The 27,174-nt window shown below is 32.4% G+C and overlaps 1 protein-coding gene across 1 annotated transcript; it reads left to right on the forward strand.

Moving 5' to 3' along the window:
* Window positions 1–7,699: 7,699 nt before the first annotated feature.
* Window positions 7,700–26,976, forward strand: LOC135142627 (protein takeout-like). Its single transcript, XM_064074370.1, has 5 exons — window positions 7,700–7,880; window positions 8,019–8,111; window positions 17,073–17,220; window positions 17,272–17,405; window positions 26,495–26,976. The coding sequence occupies exons 1-5, from the start codon at window positions 7,802–7,804 to the stop codon at window positions 26,794–26,796; spliced, it is 756 nt and encodes a 251-aa protein (XP_063930440.1). The 5' UTR covers window positions 7,700–7,801; the 3' UTR covers window positions 26,797–26,976.
* The last annotated feature ends 198 nt before the right edge of the window (window positions 26,977–27,174 follow it).

Below are 27,174 nucleotides of genomic sequence, written 5' to 3' on the forward strand. Positions count from 1 at the left end.
TGTGGGTTTTTTTCTTGTTGTTTTTGAAAGCCTATGTGCGCACGTTATTACTTCATAGAGTGAGAATTAACAAGGTTGATGGTTTTTTGGTCGGTTGAAAGCCGAGTTGTTTCAGGGTTAATAATTGAGATTATAAACAAGATATTTTGTTATTATGAGGAGCATATTTATGGTGTTGAGAAATTGCCCAAAAGGGAGAAAACAATTATGTTTTTAGGAATTTTTTCGTCTTTATAGTCAATAAATGTACTAGTGCGAACATATTGCACACTAAAATACAATTTTTTTTATTTTCTAGGTCAGTTTGTGGTTTTTGCAGTTTAGTTTTAAATCCAAATTCTATGCTTGATTGTGTAAATCCAATGAACAATTTGCTTCATGTAAAATCACGCCAAATTTATGAAAAAAAAAAATGCACAACCGGTTTAATAGTGCCAACCTTAGAAAAATGAATTACACTGTTTTTAGTATAATTGTTACAGCAGATTTGTCTTACGATCAACCCACAGCAAAGTACAAAAAAAAACTCTGTTGGCAATCCTGGATTTTTAGTTGAAACTGGTATCATGATGTTTTCTCAAATTTCTGGTTTTCAGCTATCAAGACTGACAGATTGTTGACATTTTTAATTGTAACATGTACCCAAAACACAATTCCTCCCATGATGCCAACATAAATGCAAGAAAAGTTCACATTTTTGGCGGTTGTCCGTCTGTCTTATCTCGAATGACTGCAATGTTTGTGATTTTTTTTGTCAGGTTGGCAACTGACATACTAGCACTGCTGCCAATAATTCAGAATTGCCAACACAAAAATTTGCTTCACTCGTTAACAGTAATTCGGTATTTGTTGGCCGTCTGTCCTATGGCCATTGTCGGTCTGTTCTATGGCCGTTATGTATCTGGCCTGTCCAAAGACCTTTGTTTTTATTTGTCGATTTTTCGTAGTTTTTTGTTACCTTTTTGACGTGACAACGTCTTATAATTCGATTGAGCCGGCTGCACGCACGAAAAAACATGACTCATGCGGCGTTACCTCGCTCTGAGGCGTTCCATGTGACTCATGCGGCGTTACCTCGCTCTGAGGCGTTCCATGTAAGGCTTGAAGTGCAAGCGAGAACGCGACAAAATTAAAACAATAAGTTAACAGAACTATTTCACGATGAGTAAAAAATCGATGGCTTTACTATTTAATCGAAATAATTTTCGAGCGTAGCTATGATTTAAAAAAATTAAAACATAAATATTAAATCTTCCACATATCACAACAACGTGTCTGAAATTACAGGTTGGACCAGCCAGCCGTCAAAGGGAACATTTTCTCCTATATCAAACACATTGAGGCGGGCTTTTTAAACACTAGATTTACGAAAATCTTAATGTTTCCAAATTTTAAATTTTAAATGTAAGATTTATAAACAATAATTTAATCATTGTTTATTCTTATAATGAATTATTTGAAATTATTACTTTTTTATAACAAATTACAATTTAATTTGCAAAAATAATTAAGTGACTATTGAAAAAATTTAATTATATTATTAAAATAATAAAATCAAAATTTAAGAAATTTTAATAAATTATTTTCTTAAGACGTTGTCACGTTCAACTATCGTCAGTAAACCGACTTTACAGACAACCGATTTTTTTGTCATCTTTTTGTGACCTTTTAATGTTACCTTCACTTTTTTGCTGTTTTAGTCCCTTTTTTATCGTTTTTTCATATTTTTTATCACTGTTTTACTCTTTTTGTCGGATTTTCACTTTTTTGGTCGTTTTTGTCTTTTTTTGTTGTCTTTATTGCAGTTTTGTAGCATTTTTTACATCTCTTGTTGGTGCTTAACGCCTTTTTTTTGTTGTTGTTATGTTACATTTCTTTTGTCCCTTTTGTGGTTGCCCTTTTTTACATTTTTCGTCGACTTTTGTTGGATTTTTCTACATACTTTTTGGTCTTTTTTGTCATTTTTTTCACGTTTTTGTGGTTTTGGTCTTTTTTTGTTGCCATTATTACATTTTTTTTTCTGTATTACGTTCCGTTTTTGTTCTTAAGGGCATTTTTTGTTTTTGTTATATTTATTGTCGCTTTTTTGGTTGCCCTGCTGCAGTTTTCGTGGACTCTTGTCTTTTTTCCTCGCTTTTCGTCTCCTTTTGAATATTTTCGTCTTTCGTTTTTTTTTCCACTTTTTTCGTTGTCTTTTTGGTCTCATTTTTTTGTCAATTTTTTCTGTATTTTTTTGACCGTTTTTTCTTACCTTATATGTCGTCTGTAATATTTTTTGTGGCCTTTTTTAGTTACTTGTCTGTCTTATCGCTGTTGCGTGTCTATTTTGTGACTGTTATTTGTCTGTCGCCTGTCTGTCTTATGGTTGTTATCTGTGTCTTAAGGCTGTTATCAGTCTGTCCAATGGACGTTGTCGGTGTGTCCAAAGGCCTTTATCTGTGTGTTTTCGGTGACCGTCGCCTGTCTGTCTTGTGTCTGCCTTCCTATGACTGTTGTCTATCTGTTCGATGACAGTTGTTTGTCTGTCGTGTGAACGTTGTCTGTACTGTGGCCGTTCTCTGTCTGTCTGACCTTTGGCCGTTGTCTGCGTGTCCTAAGGTTGTCTGTGACAGGACATACAGCCATAGGACTGTGGTCTGTCTGTTCTATGACCGTTGTCTGTCTGTCCCATGGCCGTTATCTGTCTGTCCGATGACCGTTGTCTGTCTGTCCTATGGCCGTTGTCTGTTTGTCCTAAGGCCGCCGTCTCTGACAGGATATACAGCCATTAGGCCGTGGTCTGTTTGTTCTATGGCCGTTGTCGGTCTGTCCTAGGGACGTTGTCTTTTTGACATAGGACATACAGCCATAAGACCGTTGTCTGACTGTCAAAAGGCCTTTTTTGTCGCATTTTTCAGAGTTTTTTGCTGCCTTTTCTGTCATCGTTTTGTGACCTTTTATTGTTATCTTCAATTGTTTTTTTTTTACTTTTTTTGCTGTTTTGGTCCCTTTTTTGTCGTATTTTTCATATTTTTCTCACTTTTTGGTCTTTTGGCAATTTTTTTTCACTTTTTTTGTCGTTTTTGTCTTTTCTGTTGCCTTTATTGCAATTTTTGAGCCTTTTTTACGTTTCTTTTTTTGATTCTTAAGGCCTCTTTCTTGTTGTAGTTATGTTACATTTCATTTGTCGCATTTTTGGTTACCCTTTGTTGCATATTTCGTGGAATTTTGTCGCATTTTTCGACGGCTTTTTGGCCTTTTTGGCATTTTTTCACTTTTTTGTCGTTTTGATCTTTTTTGTTGCCTTTATTACAATTTTTTGCCCGTTTTACGTTCTTTTTTTGTCGTTAAGGTTTTTTTTTGTTGTTATATTTCTTTTGTCGCTTTTTTGATTGCCGTTTTTTGCATTTTTTGTGGACTCTTGTCGCATTTTTCGACGTCTTTTTTTTCACTTTTCGTCTTCTTTCGAATCTTTTTTCGCCTCTCGCTTTTTCTCCATTTGTTTTGTCCCTTTTTTATTGGATTTTTCTGTCCCTTTTTTTTTCGTTGTTTTTTTTGTCATCTTTTTTGTCAATTTTTTATACTTTTTTTGTCTCTTTTTTCTTACCTTTTTTGTCGCGTGTAATTTTTTTGTTTTTTTTTTGTTACTTGTCTGTTCTATAGCTATTGCCGATCTGTCTTATGTCTGTTGCCTTTCTATTTCATGACTGTTATTTCTTTGTCACCTGTCTGTTGTATGGTTGTTACCCGTGTCTTATGCGTGTTATCAGTCTGTCCAATGGACGTTGTTTGTGTGTCCAAAGGCCTTTTTCTGTCTGTTTTCTGACCGTTGTCGTGTTTGTTCAATGACCGTTGCCTGTCTGTCTGATGGCTATTGTCGCCGTCCAATGGCTGTTGTCTGTCTGTTCTATGGCCGTTGTCTGTCTGTCCTATGGCCCTTGCCTGTGTGTCCTAAGGTCGTTGTCTGTGACATAGGACATACAGCCATAAAACAGTGTATGACCGTTTTCTGTCTGTCCTATGGTAGTTTTCTGTCTGTCTTATGGCCGTCTCTGTCTGTCCTATGGCCTTTGTCTGTCTGTAATAAGGCCGTTCTCTCTCGGTCCTATGGCCTTTGTCTGTATGTCCTAAGGACATTGCCTCTCTGACACAAGACATTCAGCCATAGCGCCGTTGTCTGTCTCTTCTATGGCCGTTGTCTGTCTGTCCTATGGTCATTGTCTGTCTATCAGAAGGCCTTTTTTATGGCCTTTTTTGTCGGTTTTTTCATAGTTTTTTGCTGCTTTCTCTGTCATTTTGTGTGACCTTTTATTATTACATTTCTGTCTTTTTTTTTCACTTTCTTTTTTGCTGTTTTGGTCCCCTCTTTGTCGCTTTTTTCATATTTTTGTCACTTGATTGATCTTTTTGTCATTTTTGTTTTTTTTTGTTGCCTTTATTGTAATTTTTTAGCCTTTTTTATCTCTCTTTTTTTTGTTGAATTTTTTCTGTTACCTTTTTTTCGTTGCCTTTTTTTGTGTCATCTGTGTTTGTCAATTTTTGTATACCTTTTATTTACCTTTTTTGTCGCTTGTAATGTTTTTTGGCCCTTTTTGATTACTTGTCTGTTCGTTACTGTTGCCGATCTATCTTATGGCTGTTGTCTATCTATTTTATGACTGTTATTTGTCTGTCGCCTGTCTGTCTTACTGTTGTCATCTGTGTTAAGACACAGCCGTAAGCGGCTGTTATCAGTCTGTCCAATGGACGTTGTCTGTCTGTTCAAAGCCCGTTGCCTGTGTGTCCAAAAGCCTGTATCTGCCTGTTTTCCGACCGTTGTCTGTTTGTTCAATGAACGTTGCCTGTGTGTCTTGTGGCTGTTGTTTGCCTTCCATGACTGTTATCCATCTGTAAGTACTGTCGCTATTGTCTGTCTGTCCTATGGCCGTTGTCTGTTTGTCCTATGGGCGTTGCCTGTGTGTCCTTGTCTGTGACGCAGGACATACAATCATACGGCCGTTGCCTATCTGTTCCATGGCCGTTGTCTGTCTCTCTAAAAGCCTTTGTTTTTATGGTTTTTTGTCACTTTTCATAGTTTTTTCGTTGCGTTTTCAGTTGTGACCTGTTATTGTTACCTTTCTGTGTTTTTTCACTTTTTGTCTTTTGTCGTTTTTGTCTTTTTTTGTTGTCTTTATTGCATTTTTTAGCCCTTTTTTACGTCTCTTTTTTGTTTCTTCAGGTTTTTTGTTAGAGTGATGTTACGCTTTTGTGGTTGCCCTTTTTTGCATTTTTCGTGTACTTTTGTCGAATTTTTCGACGTCTTTTTTGGTTTTTTGTCCTTTTTTTATTTTTTTTTGTCGTTTTTGCCTTTTTTGTTGCCTTTATCACGTCTTTTGCCTTTTTACGTTTCTCCTTTTGTTCTTAACGGATTTTTTTTTAGTTGTTGTTACGTTATATTTCTTTTGTTGCTTTTTGGTTGTCCTTTTTTTGCTTTTTTCGTGAACATTTGTCGCATTTTTTTTTGTCAATGTTTTCTATTTTTTTTTTTCCTTTTTTTCGTACCTTATTTGTCGCTTTTTTGGCCTTTTTTTGTTACTTGTCTTATGGCTGTTGCATGTCTGTTTTTTTACTCCCATTTGTCTGTCGCTTGTCTGTTGTACGGTTGTTGCCTGTCTGTCTTATGGTTGTTATTTGTGTCTTACGGTTGTTATCAGTCTGTCCAATGGACGTTGCCTATGGGTCCAAAGGTCTTCACCACTCTGTTTTCCGACCGTTGTCTGTTTGTTTAATCACCGTTGACTGTCCTATGGCTGCTATCTATCTTATGACAGTTATTTCTCGGTCGCTTTTCTGTCTGATGGCTGTTGTCTGCCTGTCGTATGACTGTTTATGTTTGTTCTGTGGACGTTGTCTGTCTGTTCTATGACTTTTGTCTGTTCTATTTTATGATTCTTATTTATTTACCACTTGTTTGTGTTAGGGCCACTGCCTGTTTATCCAAAGGTCGTTGTCTGACTGTTCTACAGCTATTACCTACCTGGCTTATGACTGTTGTCTCTCTGTTCTATGGTTGTCGTCTGCTTGCCCTATGGCTGTTGTCTGTCTGTCTTGTGGCCTTTGTCTGTTTTACGTTGTCTATCTGTCGATTTCTTTGTCGTATATTTGTATATTGTGTACTTGTTGTAGATCTGTCCTTTAACGTCTGTGTGAGGAATTCATAAGGTAGATAACCGCCGAAATTGTAAGAGTGTGTGCCGTTGTCTGTCCGTTCAAAGATCTTTTTGTCACCTTTTTCGTCGCTTTGTCATCTTCTTTGTGACCTTTTATTGTTGCCTATTTGTTCATTTTGTCCTTTTTTGTCGGTTTTTCCACTTTTTGGCACACTTTTAGTCAATTTTTTAATCGCCTTTCTTTGTTTTTAGTCTCTTTTTTGTTGTCTTTATTGAAGTTTGTATCTTTTTTATTTCGTTATCGTCTGTTCAAAATTCATCAGATCTTAGAAACCAACAAACAGAATTTTACGTTTTCTTGGTGCTTGGTGAGGACCGTAACTGTAAAAAAATGGTCTAAAGTTATTTCAACACAATTTTTGGCACACATGAAATCGCGTTCAAACAAATTCAATGTCTTGGTCAAATTTAAATAGTATTTGCTAAGCAAAATGTTTACTTGACGTCACTAAATTGTTGGTGGGGATGATTAGACAAATTTTAGTTAGTGTTTTGCCATCTGCACGATATTCTTAATATAAAATTGACACAGATGGCAGATTGACAGACGGAAACAGGAGATTAAGAGTAATTAATAGTATTTAGTTGTAATTAAATCATCAGCGCGGTTTTGTTAACATTTTGACTTGGCAATGTCTAAAATTTATGTTTAGCAATACTTTAATATTAGTGAAAATTTTCACTAATGTTTCTTAGCTTTTGCCCTTCCTGTGGAAATAATTTACCTAAATAAAAATTATGGAAACCAACATGGCGGCTTTATTTTGGATTTTTAAGCCGAAATATTGAAAAATAAGTTGAAAATGAGTACTAAAGCAACCCTTAACCTATTGAGCAGCAAAAACAGCATAATTAGGTTTGGTAAACTGAATATTTTTTCTTGAGTGGCATTTCTAAAGTGCCAATAACGCAACTGAATTGGAAAACAGTCCTAGTGTAAATATTTGAACCGATCTTTGCGTTTTGAACATGAGTATGTTTATGTTATTTAAAAGTTCTATTTGCTGTAGTTGCATTCCTCGGAGGTAAAATAATAATGTTTTTGGGACGACTGACGTAATAATTTTATCATCAAACCAACCGAAGACGTTATTTGTCAAAAATTGACGAGCACCATATGAAGCGGTTTACGAGCCGAAGGCGAGCATATCTGTGCGGATGGGTACTAGTGAGGATTTCCCTTTTTCTGTTTCTTCCAGAATGGCAACTTTCATCTTTAAGAGCAAAATATTTTTGTGTCATCTAATCGCCTTTTAACGACCATTACCCAACTCCTCCACGAAAAAACCAAAACAAATTTGCGACACACCATTTTACCCTTTTCCCTCTGACTCGCAATTTCCATCATTACCCATTGTTAGACGTTCACCTTGGCTCGCGAATCCATCAAGAATAATGACACGAAGTACACAGATTTACTTTCTTGCGTTATTGTCATCGTCATTATTTTTTTAATGTATGGCTTTTCGTGTGTGTGCGCGCGTATTTGGTATAAAAGAGACAAGTGGAGCCATATCTCGCCGATTTCCCCCTCGACTAGACAGGTCTGAAGGTGCATGTCTAGCCTACCTAAAAACCACATTCACTTATTAACTAATAAAAGTGTGTGAACTATGGGTCGTTTCGGTGTCACCGCGTTGGGTTTCTTTGCGCTGGTTGTCGCAAGCTTTACGACACGAGCGGCGAAATTGCGTAAGTAGAAAGATTTTTGTGATGGTCGGGCACTTTTTGGTTTTTGGATCGTCAAATGGGGGTGCTTTCAGAGGGCGGATTGAAGTAGCCCCGTTTGACGGTGCCTCTTTCTGTGTGTTTTTAATACCGGATTTTTAGCGAGCAGTTTCAAGAGATGCCACAAGAGCGATCCACATTTTGACGACTGTCTGGTTGTGAACATCGAGGATGCCATCAGAAAGCTGAAGAATGGTAACTTTTTTCTTGATTTAGTTGGTGCGGGTTATCTAACGGCGATTAAAGTTGTTATTTATTGGAGATTGTGAAAATTGTTGCTTTAATAGTGTTGCGATGTTGGGTATTTTTGTTTCTGGAAAGGTAAGTAAGGTAGAAATTGCGGGAGATATTTTGAAATAAGTTGAAAGTTTTGACTGTCGCGTATTGTACTAGAAAAAACTTGTTATATTTTTTTATATAAAAATAATAACACTAGTAGAATTTAGAAATTATATTTATATAAATATGAAGTTAACGACCAAAATCGTACAACTATACAGAGTATTTTTTTCGTAATGCAGGGGTTCAGTTTTTTCAAGCACAACATCCTGTATTTTATTTCTGCATCTTACTCTATTTTTTGTTCTCTATCAACTATCAACTTTAATGTAGAAAAAATATAGAATAAGACGCACTAATAAAATACAGGTTGTTTTAATTGAAAAAAATCGATATTTGAAAATTCTAAAAATTTATTTTTTTATTATTATTTTCTTGTTTCAAAAATACATTGCTCATGTTGTGACGTCTATGAGGGCAATCGGAATAATTATGTAAAAATATACAGCGTATTTCATCAAAATAAAAAAACAACCACTCTGTATAGTTGGAAATAATTTTAGCGTACGGCTTTGTAAGCGCATTCTATTTTTCAAATTTGCTGCGACATTGCCCAGTTATACTAATTTTTTTGAATTTTTTTCATAAATCAAAATTTTACAAAAAATTCACAGCCGTTATCAAATCGGCCCTTAATATACAGAATGTTCATATGAACATATATACAGGGTGCTGAAAAAAATGACATACCAACTCTGACACTTTGTTGAGGACTATTTATAGAACAGAGAAAAAATAATTAAAAAAATTCTTGGGCCCAAATGTAGATAATATAGCCCTTCAAAATTTAAGGCAGTCGCTACGTTTTCTGGATGAAATTTTCAGTACATTTTTAGAATGTAATATCTCCATCCAACTTTTACTATATAATATACGAAGGCATTTTTTTAAACAATTTTATTAACAAATATTTTTTAAATTTTGTTGTAATTTTTGCATAGCGTATTTAAAAAAAATCAATATCAATCAAGGGATTTTTTAATGATTTTTCCCGAATTTACTGTTGTGAACTTAATAATGTACCATTTTTTCAGCACCCTGTATATAAATTCCAATTTATAATTTTCGGATAGGTATTTCTTAGTTTTTACATCAGCCTATATTTTATTTATTATTGCATCTTGTCCTGTTTTAATTCTATTTTTTTAAAGCATTTTTTATACTTTATACAGGGTGAGTCACTAAGTGTGACAGCACACAATTTATTTTTTTAAATAGGATACATTTTAACATATTTTTATCAGCTTTGTCCTAACTATAGTTTATTTTTGAAATGATGATGCGACGTTACCACCTTATTTCAATTTCCTTGACTTTTTTAGCAATGCAAGGGTTCATAAAAAATAGCAGTTATGTTATCTATAAGATCTGCATTGCAATTTTTTTATGGAGAGATAAACAGAGGTAAACACTTCGTTGTGGTGTCAAAAATTTAGTATACAGTGTGTTTATAAAAATATTACAATGGTTGTTTTAATTGAACAAACTGAAATATCAATATTGTAAATTGTTAACATTTACTTTTTATGAACATTCTGTAGATTAAGCCTCAATTTTATTCATTTTTTTATGTCAAAAATACACGGGTTATAACAACCTAGAAAGGGTTATTCAAAATGTGTGAAAATATACAGGGTATTTCATAAAAAAAACAAGTTGTAAGCGTATTTTATTTTCAGATTTTCCTGCGACGTTGTCAACTTTAGTAATACCAATTTTCTTGAATTTTGTTACCAATAGAATTGCAGTAGAGTTATTTTTGACACCGATATTTTACGGATAAATAAACGAAAATAAATAAATCGAATACGCTGTACTTTTTTTATTATTGCATCGGATTTTGTTTTAACTCTATTTATTTTTTTAAATCATTTTCTGTACCTTATACAGGGTGAATCACCGAGTGCGATAACACACGATTTAGTTTTTTAAATAGAACACCCTATATATTTTTACATATTTTCATTAGCCTTTGTAATTATAGCTTATTTTTGAAATGATGTTGCGATGTTGCCACTTTGTTTCGATTTCCATGAATTTTTTTAGCAATGCACGGGTTCATAAAAAATTGCAATTATGTTGTTTTTACGATTTGTGTTGCGATATTTTATGAAGAGAGAAACAGCCTCAGAAGTACACACGTTGTTGCGGTATTAAATGAAATTTTAAAATACAGAGTGTTTATAAAAAAATTCTAAAACAAATGTATAATTTTCAAATATAAATATTTCAAGTTTTTCAAACAAAACAGCTTGTGGAAAAAAAACACAGAATAAGACGCAGTAGTAAAATATAAGTTGTTTTAATTGAAAAATCTGAGATATCTATGTCCGAAAATTGCAAAAATTGATTTTTTATAAACACTGTATATTAAGACTCAATTTTATTCAATTTTCATTTCAAAATACACTGGCTATAATGCTCAAGTTGCAAAAGTATGTAAAGCATTTCATTAAAAGAAAAACGTGTGTTACGCGTTATTTATTTATTTATTTATTTTTTCTTTAATTTTGCTGTAATGTTGCCAAGTTATACTAATTTTCTTGAGTGCAGCCATCAATAAAATCGCTCTTTAATATGCAGAATATTCACATATAAAAATTCAAAATTATAACTTTCAAATAGGAATTTCTTAGTTTTTTAAATTGAACACCCTGTATTTTATTTGTTATTGCATTTTGTCCAGGTTAATTACATTTCTTTTTTAAGCATTTCCTGTGTACCTTATACAGGGTGCGTCACTAAGTGCGATAATACACAACATTTTATTTTGTATCAGAACACATTTGAGGACGCGACGTTGACACGTTATTTCAATTTCCTTGATTTTTTCTAGTAAAGCAAGGTTTCATAAGAAATCGCCATAATGTTATTTTTCAGATTTATGTTCCAATATGGTATATCCACGTTATTGTGGTGTTAATTGAAATTTTAATATACAAAGTGTTTATAAAAAATTCTGAAACGATACAGTTTACCAATAAAAATATTTCAGTTTTTTCAAATAGAACACACTGTAAAACAACAGAATAAGATACAGTAATAAAATACAGGTTGTTTTAATTCAAAAAACCGAAATATGGATGTTTGAAAATTGTAAAAATTTATTTTTATAAATACTCTGCATGTTAAGACTCAATTTTATTCAACTTCTGTATCACACTTTAAAAATAGAATACTCTGTATAGCTGAAAAAAATTTTAGTGTGTGGCGTTACAAAATTATTTCTTAAATTTTAATGCGACGTTGTCAAGTAGTACCTATTTTTTTGAATTTTTTTCATAAAACAAAAGTTACAAAAAAAAATGCAATAGGGTTATTTTTGACATCAGTGTTGTGATATTATGCGGATAAATAAATGAAAATATGCGCTTCATTGCAGCATCAATAAAAGGGTGTGTTAACATACAGAATGTTCATGTATATAAATTCCAAATTATAATGTTAGTTTTTCATCGAACACCCTGTATTTTATTTATTATTGCATATTGTTTTGTTTTAGTTCCATTTTTTAAGCATTTTCTGTACTTATACAGGGTGAGGCACCAAGTGCGATAATACACAATTTAGCTTTTTAAATAGACCACCCTATATATTTTTACATATTTTCATTAGCCTTTACCTAGGCTTTGTAATTATAGTTCATTTTTGAAATGATGTTGCAATGTTGACACTTTATTTCACTTTCAAATTTTAAAATACAGAGTATGTGTAAAAAATCCTAAAACATTATAGTTTTCACATATAAATATTTCAAATTTTTCAAAGAGAACAGTCTGCAGAGAACCACAGAATAAGCCCCAATAATAAAACATAGGTTGTTTTAATTGAAAAAACTTAGATATCGATGTTTGAAAATTGCAAAAATTTATTTTTTATAAACACTCTGTATATTAAGACTCAATTTTATTCAATTTTTATTTCAAAATACACTCGCTATAATGCCCTAGTTGTAAAAGTATGGAAGGCATTTCATTAAAAAAAAACTTGTGTTACGCTTTAAAAACAAAATACTCTGTATAGTTGAAAATAATTTTAGTCCGTGACTTTAAAGCTTATTATATTTTTTCAATTTTGCTGCAATGTTGCCAAGTTATACTCATTTTCTTGAATTTTTTTTATAAAGCAAAATTTAAAAAAAATTCGCAGTAGGGTGATTTTTGAGATCGGTAATACGTAGAATGTTCATATATAAAAAATCAAGATTATGATTTTCAAATAGGAATTTCTTAGTTTTTTACATCGAACACTCTGTATTTTATTTGTTATTGATTGCGTTTTGTCCAGTTTTAATTACATCCCTTTTGTAAGCATTTTCTGTGTGCCTTATACAGGGTGCGTCATTAAATTTTTACGACGCGACGTTGCCACGTTATTTAAATTTTCTTGATTTTTTAGTAAAGCAAGGTTTCATATAAAATCGTAATAATGTTATTTTTAAAATATATGCTGCAATATGATATGAAGAGATAAAGAGACGTACGCACGTTATTGTGGTATTCAATGAAATTTTAATATACAGAGTGTTTATAAAAAATTCTGAAACGGTACATTTGCAAATAAAAATATTTCAGTTTTTTCAAATAGAACACCCTGTAGAAAAAAACAGTATAAGAGGCACTAATAAAATACAGGTTGTTTTAATTGAAAAAAATCGAAACATGGATATTTGAAAATATAAAAATTTATTTTTTATAAGTACATTGTATATTAAGACTCTATTTTATGCGATTTTCATTTCAAAAATACTACTTGCTATAACGCCTAAGGACAGGTTAATGAGGGTATGTAAAAATATATAAGGAATTTCATTAAAAAAACTTATGTTATGCCTTGAAAACAGAACACTCTGTGTAGTTGAAAACAATTTTAGTGTGTGGCGTTACAAACTTTTTTTTTAATTTTGCTACGACGTTGTCAAGTAGTACCAATTTTTTTGAATTTTTTTCATAAAACAAAAGTTACAAAAAAAAATGGAATAGGGTTATTTTTGACATCAGTGTTGTGATATTATAAGGATAAATAAATGAAAATATGCGCTTAGTTGCAGCATCTATAAAAGGGTGTGTTAACATACAGAATGTTCATGTATATAAATTCCAAATTATAATGTTAGTTTTTCATCGAAAACCCTGTATTTTATTTATTATTGCATATTGTTTTGTTTTAATTCCATTTTTGCAGCATTTTCTGTACTTATACAGGGTGAGTCACCAAGTGCGATAATACACAATTTAGCTTTTTAAATACACCATCTTATATATATTTTTACATATTTTTCTTAGCCTTCACCTAGGCTTTGTAATTATATTTTTGAAATGATGTTGCGATGTTGACACTTTATTTCACTTTTCTTGATGTTCATAAAAAATTGCAATGATTGTTATGGTATTAAATGAAATTTTAAAATACAGAATGTTTATAAAAAATTCTAAAACGTCATAGTTTTCAGATATACATATTTCAGGTTTTTCAAATAGAACACCCTGAAGAGAACCACAGAATAAGACGCAGTAATAAAATATAGGTTGTTTTAATTGAAAAAACTGAGATATCGATGTTTGAAAATTATTTTTTACAAAAACACGTTTCATAAAAAAAACTTGTGTGTTACACTTTAAAAACAGAATAGTCAGTATAGTTGAAAATAATTTTAGTGCGTGACTTTAAAGCGTATTTTATTTTTTAAATTTTGCTGCAATATTGCCAAGTTATATTCATTTTCTTGAATTTTTTCTATAAAGCTAAATTTACAAAAAAAATTCAGTAATAAAATACAGGTTGTTTTAATTGAAAACATCGAAATATGGATGTCTGAAAATGATAAAAATTTATTTTTTATAAATGCACTGTATATAAAGACTCTATTTTATTCAATTTTCATTTCAAAAATTCACTTGCCATAACGGTCTAAGGAGTAGTTAATCAGAGTATATAAAAATATATAAGGCATTTCATTAAAAAAAAAACTTGTGTTATGCCTTGAAAACAGAACACTCTGTATAGCTGAAAATAATTTTAGTGCGTGACTTTAAAGATTATTTTATTTTTTAAATTTTGCTGCAATGCTGCCAAGTTGTACTCATTTTGTTGAATTTTTTCTATAAAGCTAAATTTACAAAAAAATTCGCAATAGGGTGATTTTTGAGATTGGTGTTGGAATATTTTATGAATAAATAAACAAAAGTGTGGGCTTCGTTGCAGCATCAATAAAATTGGCGCTTAATACGCAGAATGTTCATATATAAAAATTCAAAATTATAATTTTGAAATAGGAATTTCTTGGTTTTTTACATCGAACACCCTGTATTTTATTTTATTTTTAATTACATTTCTTTTTTTAAGCTTTGTCTGCGTGCCTTATACGGGGTGGGCCACTAAGAGCGATAATGCCCAATATTTTTTTTTTAAATAGAACACATTTATATTTTTACATATTTCACTAGCCTTCGCAATAATGTTATTTTTAAGATTTACACACTTTATTGTGGTATTAAATGAAATTTTAATATACAGAGGGTTTATAAAAAAATCTGAAACGGTACAGTCTGCAAATAGAAATATTTGAGTTTTTTCAAACAGAATATCCTGTAGAAAAAAAAAAAAACAGTATAAGATGCAGCAATAAAATACAGGTTGTTTTAATTGAAAACATCGAAATATAGATGTCTGAAAATGATAAAAATTTATTTTTTATAAATACACTGTATATTAAGACTCTATTTTATTAAATTTTTTCAAAAATACACTTTCTATAACGTCTAAGGATAGTTTAATCAGTGTTTGTAAAAATATATAAGACATTTCATTAAAAAAAAATGTGTTATGCCTTGAAAACAGAACACTCTGTATAGTTGACAATAATTTTAGTGTATGGCTTTACGAGCGAATTTTATTTTTGAAACTTTCTGCGACAATTGTCTTTTTTTTTAATTCTTTTCATAAAACAAAAGTTTACAAAAAAATCGTGTTATTTTTAAAGTCGGCGTTGCAATTTTACTTTATGATTTAATAAACAAAATCGGGACTTAATATACAGAATGTTAACATGTATACATTTCAAATTATAATTTTTAAACAGATATTTCTTGGTTTTTTTTTGCATCTAATACCCTGTATTTTTCCATTATTGCATATTGTTCTCTTTTAATTCTTCTTGTTTAAGCATTTTCTGTACTTTTTTTTTTAATAGAATGAAACAATGCAAGAATTCACAAAAAAATCACAATAATGTTATTTTTTAAGACATATGTGCATGTTTTTATGAAAAGATACGTGGGAAATACAGGGTGTTCAAATAAATTTCATTACTGCATCATCTTTTCTGTTTTTTGTTCTCTTTCTTTAAGTATGTCGGTCGCAATAAAACTGCGCTAGAAAATTTCGAAAAAATTGGAATAACGTTAGAGTATTCCATATGAAAAACTAAGTTGTGTGTTACGTCTTACGTAACTTTAGTAAAATCAATCGATAAAATAAATAATTCTGTAACACTGTAAATGTATTCATTTTCACAGTTCACTTCGATCTGTGTTTTTTAATAGAAAAAAAAAACAAGAAATATTTTAAAAAACCAACTTGAAAGTGGGTTTCCAGTCTGTTAAAAAAAGAACTTTGACTAAAAAAATTTAAAGCAGCTGAAAAATGAGATTTTGTTAATATTTGATAATCAGCAAAGTACTAGAAATCGCCAACAAAATTTTAATTTCTGCAATTTTACGAATAACTTTGACATGTATGGAATCCTACTTCTAAGGGTGAGAAAAATTGTCACAAAATAATAGCGATTTCAAAATTAAAGTGCGACAGATACAGATAAGATTCATTTCCAAGTTGCTAGATTTCCTGGGCTTGCATTATAGGTGAACCATTCCTCCAGGAAATCTGCATAAACCGATAAAACCTTGCATTTTTATATAATCGTTAACTAATCGGTTGTAAAATTTGATGTGATCGTAAATATATTTTAAAGCAAAAAACGACAGTTTAATTTGTGTTATAATTTATGACTGGAGATTTCTCAGTCGACAGATATGTATTTTATACAGTCATTCAATTCGCAGCGTTCGCACGAAAACCCGATAAAGTTGGTAGTTAATATGTATAATCATAAGTTTTTTTTCAATTATCGGTACAACTAAACAGTGGCTATTTGATAATAACGTAATTTACGTCAAGGTTAAGTAGTTTTATTTTAAAAATTAGTACAAATCGATAGCTACTGGGTATTGTCTGGTCAAACTAGCGCCGATGTAGCTATAAATACAAGATTATAATAATTTAAGGAATGTAAAAAGTCTAATGTGTTGTTTATCAGCGTTAATTAGTTCAACTGAATAACTTGACGTCTTAATCTCCAATGCAAATGAATTTTTGTGATGTAAAAACGTCGACAACTTAATGACAATTAGCTAACCATTAATTATCAATTTTCATTTTAGATGTTTTTCTTCAAAAACTTAACCCAAATGTGTCTATTTAAATTCCGTGGACTTGACACAGTTTCTTATGTTAAACAAGCCGTGTTTTTTCATCTCTGTGTGTGAAAATTAGCGCCATTAATGAAAAGATACCCGTGTTTATTCGTTTACACGATAGGTTATTAATGCTAATGAGCGAATAAATACCCACTTATTAAAAATAAAAATAATTAGCCATTATTTGCATTGTTTGCAAATGAAATAAAATTTCCAATACTTATTAATTTAAATATAAAACAATTTTAGAAAAAAATGTCAAAACTACATACGTAATGACCCGCTTGCAACACACTCCGAACTTTTCCTTCGAGTCAGTGACTTTTATGTAACGTTTTAGGTGCCCCTGAACTTGCGCTGGACTCCTTCGAGCCCCTCCTCATTTCGGAGCTGGTCATCGGCGAGGGCTCCGGGCCCGTCAACGTCCAGCAGAACTTCAAAAATGTCAGATTGCACGGCCTAACTGGCTCCAAAGTCCTGGCGGAGAAGTAAGACAAGTACTTAAGTCGTTCGTTAAGTAACCGCCGAGTCAATTTTAGGGCAAGTTTAGACCAAAACATGCTGTTTGCGCAGTCCATTACGCCCATGTTGCGCCTCGAAGCCGATTACAACATGAAAGGACGGGTGCTTTTGTTGCCGATTTATGGGGACGGACCTTGTAACGTCACTTTGGGTACGTTGTGTGATGTGTAAGACAAAGATTGGCTAATTTAATGTCAAGTGCGATTGAGTAATTTCTGTTTTGTTTAATTTTTTTATTTTGTGATTTGTTGGCGTTGGTTTTGCTTTTTTTTGTTGTTGGATTGTGATTTATGACGTGTGAGGTTTCGCGACTCGAAAAAGCCATAAAATGGTATATTTTGTTGCGTATTGTGTAAAGTTAATGGGTTGTTACGGGTGTTTTAAGTCTTGGTGATTATGTTTTCGCACATTTAGTTTTGCTTTCACTGATGATTCATACATCGAAGTGAGCACTGATTCTTTTCGGACTGTATAACTGTCTCATTTGTTGCTGCTAACCGTTTAATTGGTTGCATATACTACAAAATAAAAAACCAGTATACAGTGGTTGGAAGTTTACAAGTGTTCTTTTCTATTACAAAATTTGTTATTGATATTATCCACATGTTTGCAAGCATTTTAATCACGTCGGGTGTATGTAATAATAATAACCAGTGTTGGGGACAGATACTTTTAAAAGTATCTAGACACAGATTGTTTTCGATTTTTTCGAAATGTATCTAGATGCAGATACAAGAAAACAGATACTTTTTGACGCTTTGGCGAATAAAATAACTGAAAACATGTTTATGTATTTTTTTATGTATTGTTTAATGAGTTTTTTAAAATTAACAACATTTCGAACGTATTGTCACCTAAATTATTTCTTCTTGGTATCAGAATTTGGTTTCCGCTACTGAACACCCGTTCCACAGGTGCAGAAGAAGGGATTGTGGTATTAAATTTAAAAAATAAACATTTTACTGTAGCATAGTTATTCAAGACTTAAAATGATTATTCTGTGCTGAAGGTCTGTTGTCGGCAACCTGTCATAAATTATTATTCTTCAATATCGGCTTACGATGTTTTTATGACCATGTCTGGTAATCGTCTATCCCGGTGCGGCAGGTATATACATTTTAGGAAGAATTGCTGGTTCGGTTTAAGGCAAAATAAGTACAATTTCTTAGAAATGTATTTAAACTCCTTATAGGATCAAAGGCTGCCTGGCAGGCCGGAATCACCAGAGTGCAACTTTAAATTTTCAGATTTTTGTTGAAACTCATTTTATTTTAATCTCGTTTCACGATTTCTGAGAATATATCACGATAAATTATTCTACCGAGGGTTGTAAAAATATTAATTTTATTGCCGAAGATTTACATTTAAACATAATCGGCACATTCTAGGGCAAAACAGACCTACCAAGCCCACCTCGCGTTAGGTCCAACATTGAAAAAGTGAACAAATGACACATGTGGCAACAGGAAAAGATGCTACATTTGTCTGAAAAATAAAGGTATGAAACAGTAACAAATATGCGATTTATGCGAGAGAAATGTATGTATTGAACATTCGACTAGTCGATTACAGAACTAATTTGTGCTAATTGAAAAAATTAATCATTATGTAGCACGCAATTATTATTTTCTAAAAATAATAACATACCTTAAACAAATATTTTTACTATTAAAATTAGTCTTATTTAATAACACAAATACAACCAGCGGGCCTGCCGGACCCGGGTTACTCAGGTACACAGATAAAATGCATTGCCCCGATAAGCGTAAAACGCAGTGAATAGTGAATTGTCGTTTATGGTTTTTAAAATACCATCTTACCATGGCTTAGATTTATTATCCCTCATGATTATATTTAAAGATGTATAAGTACTGAAGGCTACAATGTAGGAGATGATGGTATTTAAAATATGAAAATTTCCATGACAGAACACTATTAGTGGACCTCTTACCTCGATTTTTGTTTATGTGACCAAAATCACCAACATCAAGTATCAAAAATTACTAGTATAACTCAACTAATAACTACTGAAAAAATTGGTCTAAAGAGTTTAGACAGTACTTCCCTCGCTGTCGGAAACTTGACGACTGCATGCCTATTGTGTTTTTTTCTCATTACATTTTTGTAGTGGGAATTTAAAAAAAAATTGCGATGACGTCATCAACATTTTTGCAAGGACACGTATACCAGTTGGGATAGATGTAGTGTAATACTAAGAATAAAATTATTATATTCTCAAATTTTCGGGAAAATGAATTGGGTCGTTTTGAATATTGATTTGTAATAATCAATAAAATAACGAAACAATTTACTCACGTATACGTATCAGAGGCAACTGAAAATCGTGTATGTATAAACATTCTTAATTTAAGATGACAGGCGTAACAGCATACGTGAGAGTCAAACAGAGAAACTGTAAACAAAACGACCATCGGTTTTATTGCTTCGACTTCCGCTTATTATATAAAACATTGGGTTTTATTTTAATTCTTGACGGTGAAATTCACAATTGGTTGATTGTAAACATGTCTATTTCACATTCGCGGAACCAAGTGAACGCATAAAACAAATGCAGGTCTGTAATGTTAAAGTCGATGTAAATAAGCGTGCTACCCTTATGTTTCAACCGAGTTTTTCCTTTAACAAATTTTGTGTCTACCAAATTGGGTTGGTTGGGGTGTAATACTAATAATAAGTGTTGCCTTTAATTTAATCAATAAAATAAATTGACTTCATTAATTTTTTTGAACCACCTCTTAAGAAAATCTAAAAAATATGAATGGAATGATAAATCACAAGTACAAACTCATCATATTTTTTGCATTTTAGATAGGATTTATTCAGCAAAATTTAAGGGTGACGTCATCAATTTTTTTAGGAGGGATGAACAAATACATTTTGAACAAAAGTTTACCATGCTTATAATAACTTTAAAATATTCCCAAGATTTCAAAGCATTCGGTTTTGTAATTCCTGATTAAATCGATAAAATAAATTCACGCCTTCATTAATTTTTTTGAGTCACCCTGCATATGCAAATCCAAAAATATGAATGGAATGATAAATCACAAGTAGAGACTCATCATATTTTGTACATTTTAGATACGATTTATTCGGCAAACTTTTGAGCTGACGTCATCAGTTTTTTGTAGAAGATAACCAAATATATTTTGACTAAAAATTTATTATGCTCTTTATAACCTTAAAACATCTGCAAGATTTCAAAGCATTCGGTTTTGTAGTTCCTGATTAAATCAATAAAATAAATTTACGCATTCATTAATTTTTTTGAGTCACCCTGTATATGCAAATCGAAAAAATTTGAATGGAATGATAAATCACAAGAAGAGACTCACCATATTTTGTACATTTTAGATAGGATTTATTCAGCAAAATTTTGTGGTGACGTCATAAATTTTTTAGGGGGGACGACCAAATACGTTTTGATCAAAAATTTACCATGCTTATGATAATTTTAAAATATCTTCAAGATTTCGAAGCATTCGGTTTTGTAGTTCCTGAGTAAATCAGTAAAATAAATTTACGCTTTCATTTATTTTCTTGAATCACCCTGTATATGCAAATCCAAAAAATATGAATGGAGTGATAGATCACAAGTACAGACTGATCATATTTTGTACATTTTAGATATGATTTATTCGGCAAATTTTCGAGCTGACGTCATCAAGTTTTTGGAGGGGATAAGCAAATATATTTTGACTAAACATTTATTATGCTCTTTATGACCTTAAAACATCTGCAAGATTTCAGAGCATTCGGTTTTGTAGTTCCTGATTAAATCAATAAAATATATTTACGCATTCATTAATTTTTTTGAGTCACCCTGTATATGCAAATCCAAAAAATATGAATGGAGTGATAGATCACAAGTACAGACTCATCATATTTTGTACATTTTAGATATGATTTATTCCACAAACTTTTGAGCTGACGTCATCAAGTTTTTGGAGGGGATAAGCAAATATTTTTTGACTAAAAATTTATGATGCTCTTTATAGCCTTAAAACATCTGCAGCATTTCAAAGCATTCTGGTTAGCAGATTAAAAATTAAATTTCAAAATGTTGTTTTATAATTTTGATTTTTTTTCCAAAAATCTGGACGTTTCGGGTGAAAAGTCGATTCAGAGTTGTAAACTACATGTGTAGGACTATGTTATTTTATACAATTGAAAACCCATTTACTATGTACAATTTTGAAGTGACGTCATCGCATTAGTGGTGGGGATGATTAGACAAATTTTGGTTAGCGTTTTACCATCTACATGATATTCTTAATATAAGTACAAAATTTCACAACAATCGGTCGAGTACTTTCGGAGATTATCTGTCTAATAAAAATCCGGGGGCAGACGGACAGACGGACAGACGGACGGACAGACGGACGGACAGACGGACAGACAGACGGAAATGGGAGACCTATTTCTTCGTCTTCTAGGGGTCATGAAAGATCGAGAAAACGTAAAAGTAGAGAGTCGGCCGACGGACTCGATTACAATACTTCCTTTGCTTACGCTCGGGAAGTAAAAAGTGAAATAAAAAAATGTATCTGTATCTGCGCCATTAATTTTGTATCTAGATACAGATATTTTGTGCTTAAATTCGATGTTATCTAGATACAGATGCTAGATACCCAAAAATGTATCTAGATACTTTATTTAGAAACAAGTATCTAGATACTGCCCAGCACTGGTAATAACAGAGGTGCGACTGAAGACTGAACTGAAAATCATTTATGGTACCTAAACTAAAAGATTTCTACGAATTGCAATAACCGGATCACAATGCCGACGGTCCAGACTTTTTTATTGTTCTGATATCCGGTTATTGAATAAACACTAGATTTCATTTTGATTTTCGATGTTGTAATTCACATTTGGTTAATTATAACTTGTCTAGATCTAGGGGAGGCGCAGTATCCCGTAGCCTCCCCCTAGCTAGAAAATATGAAAGTACCAAATTGCCAGATAGACTCTATTACTGTACGTCCTTAGATTATCCTCGATAAGAAAAACTACTTCAAAGTGTTTATGTTTATACATCGGAAGAATGTCACGTAGCACTACCCCTGCCCACCCACCCTTTTCTTTCTTAGAGGATATATCATTTGCCAAAATCAATCTTATCCTATCAGGTGCTAGCCCCACCCACCCACCCGCTCTTTTCTTAGAGGATATGTCATCTGCCAAAGTCAGCCTTATCTTAGCAGGTACTAACCCCGCCCACCCACCCACTTTTTTCTTAAAAGGTATCTCATTAAGCAAAATCAGTCTCATCTTACCAAGTACTAGCCCCGCCCACTCGCCCTTTATTTTCTCAGAGGGTAGTATTTGCTATAGCCCCTAGAAATACATAGTACCGTCATCCATTGTTGTACGAGTGGAGCAAATGCAAAAAATTCCCCTGGTTTGGAACCAAATTGTGTCAGCAGTGAGTTGACAGGACGTAAACTGTTGTTGTCACGTGGTCTTGGCGTGATCTTTTTGTTTAAAGTCAATTAATATAACTAATAATTGTTAAATAAGATTTTATTGATTAAATTTTATATTTTATTCAAATTAAAAGTCCATATTTTGTATATAAACTACAAATTTTAAAGCCAGCATAAAACCATTTTAAATTTCGCGGTCTGTCAAATGGTGTTCATAATTTTTGTTTTTGTTAAGTTTCCGCCATGTTTGCTCCACGGTGACGATACTATGTATTTTCGAGGGGCTATCTGCTAAGATAAGTATTATTTTGGCAAATGACATATCCTCTGAGTAAATAGTGGCGGGTGGGCGGGGCTAGTGCTTGCTCAAATAAGACTGATTTTGGCAAATACCATACTCTCTGAGAAAATAGAGGGCGGGTGGGCGGGGCTAGTACTTGCATAGGTACAACTTATTTTGGCAAATGATATAAACTCTGAGAAAATAGGTGGCGGGTGAGCAGCGCTAGCACTTGATAAGATAAGACTGATTTTGCATCTATAACTCGTAAAAACTTGTTAAATTTAAAAGGTGATAAATTGCAAATTTCCATAATAACGAGTTAGATTCGTAAATCTGATTGGATATTTGTTTTTAACAACTCAGTTATTAATTTTTCTGAGACACTCGTAGAAGTAAGTAGATTTAAAAAATATTAATGCAGTGATAAATCACAGAATTGAGATAGGGCGGGTGGGTGGGGCTTATGTTTTGCCCTTTTTTTCTTAATAAACATAGCCATCTTTCACAACGAAAAACTTAGAACATGATTAAAATGGTACACTTTTGCAAGGAAATGTAGATTTTGCAATTATGGGGCGGAGAATAATTGCAAAATCGATATTTCCAATTACAATTTTCCATTTTAAACATGTTTTAATTTCCATGTTGTGAAAAGAAGTCTACACATATTAAAACAAAAAGACAAAATGTCAGCCCGCCCACCCCCCTGCCTCAATTGTAATGATTTTCGTTATTCGTCGTGAGCCAAGAGGGCGGAGCTTAACTGCAAAATCCTTATTTCTCTATGAGAAATTAAAAATATGTTTTTGAGTATCGTGTTTAAAGAATACTATATATGATAAGTAAAAAATAAAGGCAAAGATTAGGCCCCACCCATACCCGCCCCGATCTCAATTCTCAGTGATGAATTTTCCATTCGTTGTCAGATCGAGGGGCGGGGCTTAATTGCAATATCCATAAGTTTCTTTGTACGAAAAGATGAATACACATACTTATTAAGAAAAAACGGCGAAATATAAGCCCCGCCCACCCACCCTATCTCAATTGTGATTTTTTTTATCATCAAGAGCCAAAGGAGCGAAATTTAACTGCAAAATCCGCATTATTTCTCTATAAGAAATTATCATGTACCCAAGAATACTATGTACATATATTAAGAAAAAATTAAAACCAAAGATTAAGCTCCACCCATACTTGTCCTGATCTAAATAGTAATGAAGTTTTCATTCTTTGTCAGATAGAGGGGCGGAGTTTAATTGCAAAATCCATATTTCCTTACCAAAATTTACCATTTTAAACGTGTTTCAAGTTTCTAAGAATAAAAAAAAAATCATCACAATTGAGATGAGGTTAATATTTAGCCTTTTTTCTTAATATACATAGTATTCCTTGAACAACACAGCACTCAAAAATATATTTTTAATTTCTTATAAAGAAATAAGTATTTTGCAGTTAAGCTCCGCCCCCTTGGTTTACGGTGAATAGAAAAACTCATCACAATTAAGACAGGGCGGGTGGGCGGGCTGACATTCTGTCTTTTCGTTTTAATATGTGTAGACTTCTTTTCACAACATGGAAATTAAAACAAGTTTAAAATGGAAAATTTGTAAATGGAAATATCGATTTCTAAATCAATGCAAAAATGTACCATTTTAATCATGTTGTAAGTTTTTTGTTGTGAAAGATGGCTATGTTTCTTAAGAAAAAAAGGGCAAAACATAAGCCCCACCCACCCGCCCTATCTCAATTCTGAGGATTTTTTTAATCGTCGTGAGTCGAGGGGCGGAGCTTGATTGTGAAATCCTTATTTTTCTACGTGAAATTACCATGTGAAATGTGTTCGGAAGTAATCGTGTTATACAAAGAAAACTAAATGTATTACATAAATAAAAAAGAAAACCAAAATAGAAGCCCCACCCATCCGTCTCGATCTCAAGCGTGATGAATTTTTCATTCGTTGCCAGACCGAGGGGCGGAGCGTAATTGCAAAATCGATATTTCCCTATTGAAATTTACCATTTTAGGCATGTTTTAAGTTTTTTGTGGTGACGGCTACGTATAATAAGAAAAAGCGCATTTAAGATAAATATATTCAGCAATATTTTAAGGTGATGTGATAACCCAAACATCCCGCCTTAAATTGACACTTGAATAGTTTGAAAAACCCGCGAAAAATTCAAAAATTCAAAATTTGGGCTTGGCTGTGATCGTTTAACAAAATGGAACCTACGTTGTGTGTTTTTTTTTTAACGGCGGGATGCGTTCAGATGCAAATGGTGGACCCTAAGTTTGGAAAAGTACCGCGAAATAAAACACAAAATATATGGAGGAGACAAAATTATTTATTCCTCCACTGACAAAAAAAAAAAAGAAAAAAAGTTGCGATTAAGTTGCGCAGGTTAAAGAGTACTCAGCTATAAAAAAAACTATGAATGACTTGGAATCAAATCAAATTAAACGTTCTGAATCAGTGCAAATATTTGAATATCACAAATTTAATAAAAACAAAGCAAAATCTGAATTAAAGTAACTGGATACAAATACACAAGACTTCTATACAAAACCTGCATCCTTTGTGCAGATGGCGCGATAAATCCCGTCAGCTCGACAAGGAACCGCGCACTTCGCTTCCACCACGTGTTTTAGTGTTATTTATCCTCAATTTCATTTAAATGTTCATTTTTTATGACCCTAATATTAAACAAAGTACACCCGAACAAGTGGTAAAGTTTCGAGAAACCCTCTCGCAAAAATTTAAACAGCAAATAATTCTTATTTGAGATTCAAATTGGACATCAGATAATTTATATGATGGAAACATTAATCAACAAAATATTTACATGAAACAACTAGCAAAGATTTATCAAACAAAAGTTCTGGTGTGAAGTAAAATTTGAGCAGAGCATTAAAATGTATGTCCAATTTAAATTATTACAACAAGGAAATTACTGAGGCTAAAATTGTGAAATAGAAAAATTGGGGTGAAAATTTGCAAAGCTAACAAAATTACATGAGGTTAATATTTGCCACACTTTATCAACAATTCAGACAAAGAATTTACATTATGTTAAATTATGCCACACTTTACGTTGCTAGAAATAAAATATCTCGGTGATGTGATGTTGATAACGATGATAATAACGATGATAACTGTCTAAGGAGAGTTATATTGTGAATTCTGCTGCACTTTTCTACGGCATTTTTCCACAGTGAGGCCACGTTTGGTTTATTTAACTGCCGTAAAAGAACTATTAACAATCTTGTGTGAAGAATTAAAAAGTGCTATGATGTAACACTTAAGTATTAGCATCCAGAAACTTATTCACAATTGGACAAACAAAATCAAACGAGTCCTGAATTTGATGAAAACTCCCAGCAAGTACTTCATTTATCTAAATAAATTCCTGATTGTTAAATTGTGTTAACATTAGTTAACGATTAAACTCCTAACATGAACTGTGAATTTAAAAACGATAAAACAAATTTATTGTTCGCTATTTTTTTCAGTTAACACCAAAATCAACCACACCCTCATCGGCGAACCCTTCGAACGCAAAGGAAAAACCTTCCTGAAGTGGGTGAACTACACCGTCACCCTCCGCCCAGAAATCGTCCAGTTCAATTTCGCTAATTTGTTCAACGGAGACAACCGCCTCGGTGACGAAATCAACCGAGTTCTCAACGAAAACTGGGACGCGGTTTTCGGCGACGTGAGAGCAGGCTACGAAAAAAGTTTCGGAATCATCTTCCAGGATCTAGCCAACAGAGTTTTCACGAGAGTACCAACGAAAGACATCTTTTTAGATTAATTCTGTTTCTGTATCTAGAAATGAAAACTGGATGTAGTAAAATAGTCGGGTCGTGATGATGGTAGATGTAGAGTAGAAACCTGCAACAGACTGTATTTAACTGTAATGTAACTCTAATGTGTGTATATTTAGCGAATTTGATATTTTATCTAATAAAATTATTATTTGTTTCTTTTAAAAGGGGTTTTATTTCCCGTATTTTAGACGTCTAGGTTAAAAAGAAAATGTAAACGTGATGAAGCTCTAATTAAAATTGTTCTATGTACAAAATAACATATCTTAGACCTGTGGTTTATGAAGCTGTTTGAGAAAACTAAATAATGCTGGCTGTTTTTAAAATCACCAAAAGTTCTTTAAATAGATACATTGATTAACTCT

This window comes from Zophobas morio, unplaced genomic scaffold (genome assembly GCF_036711695.1).
Source record: "Zophobas morio isolate AGI-343-1 ecotype UQ-CSIRO unplaced genomic scaffold, CSIRO_AGI_Zmor_V1 ptg000049l, whole genome shotgun sequence".
NCBI lineage: Eukaryota > Metazoa > Arthropoda > Insecta > Coleoptera > Tenebrionidae > Zophobas > Zophobas morio.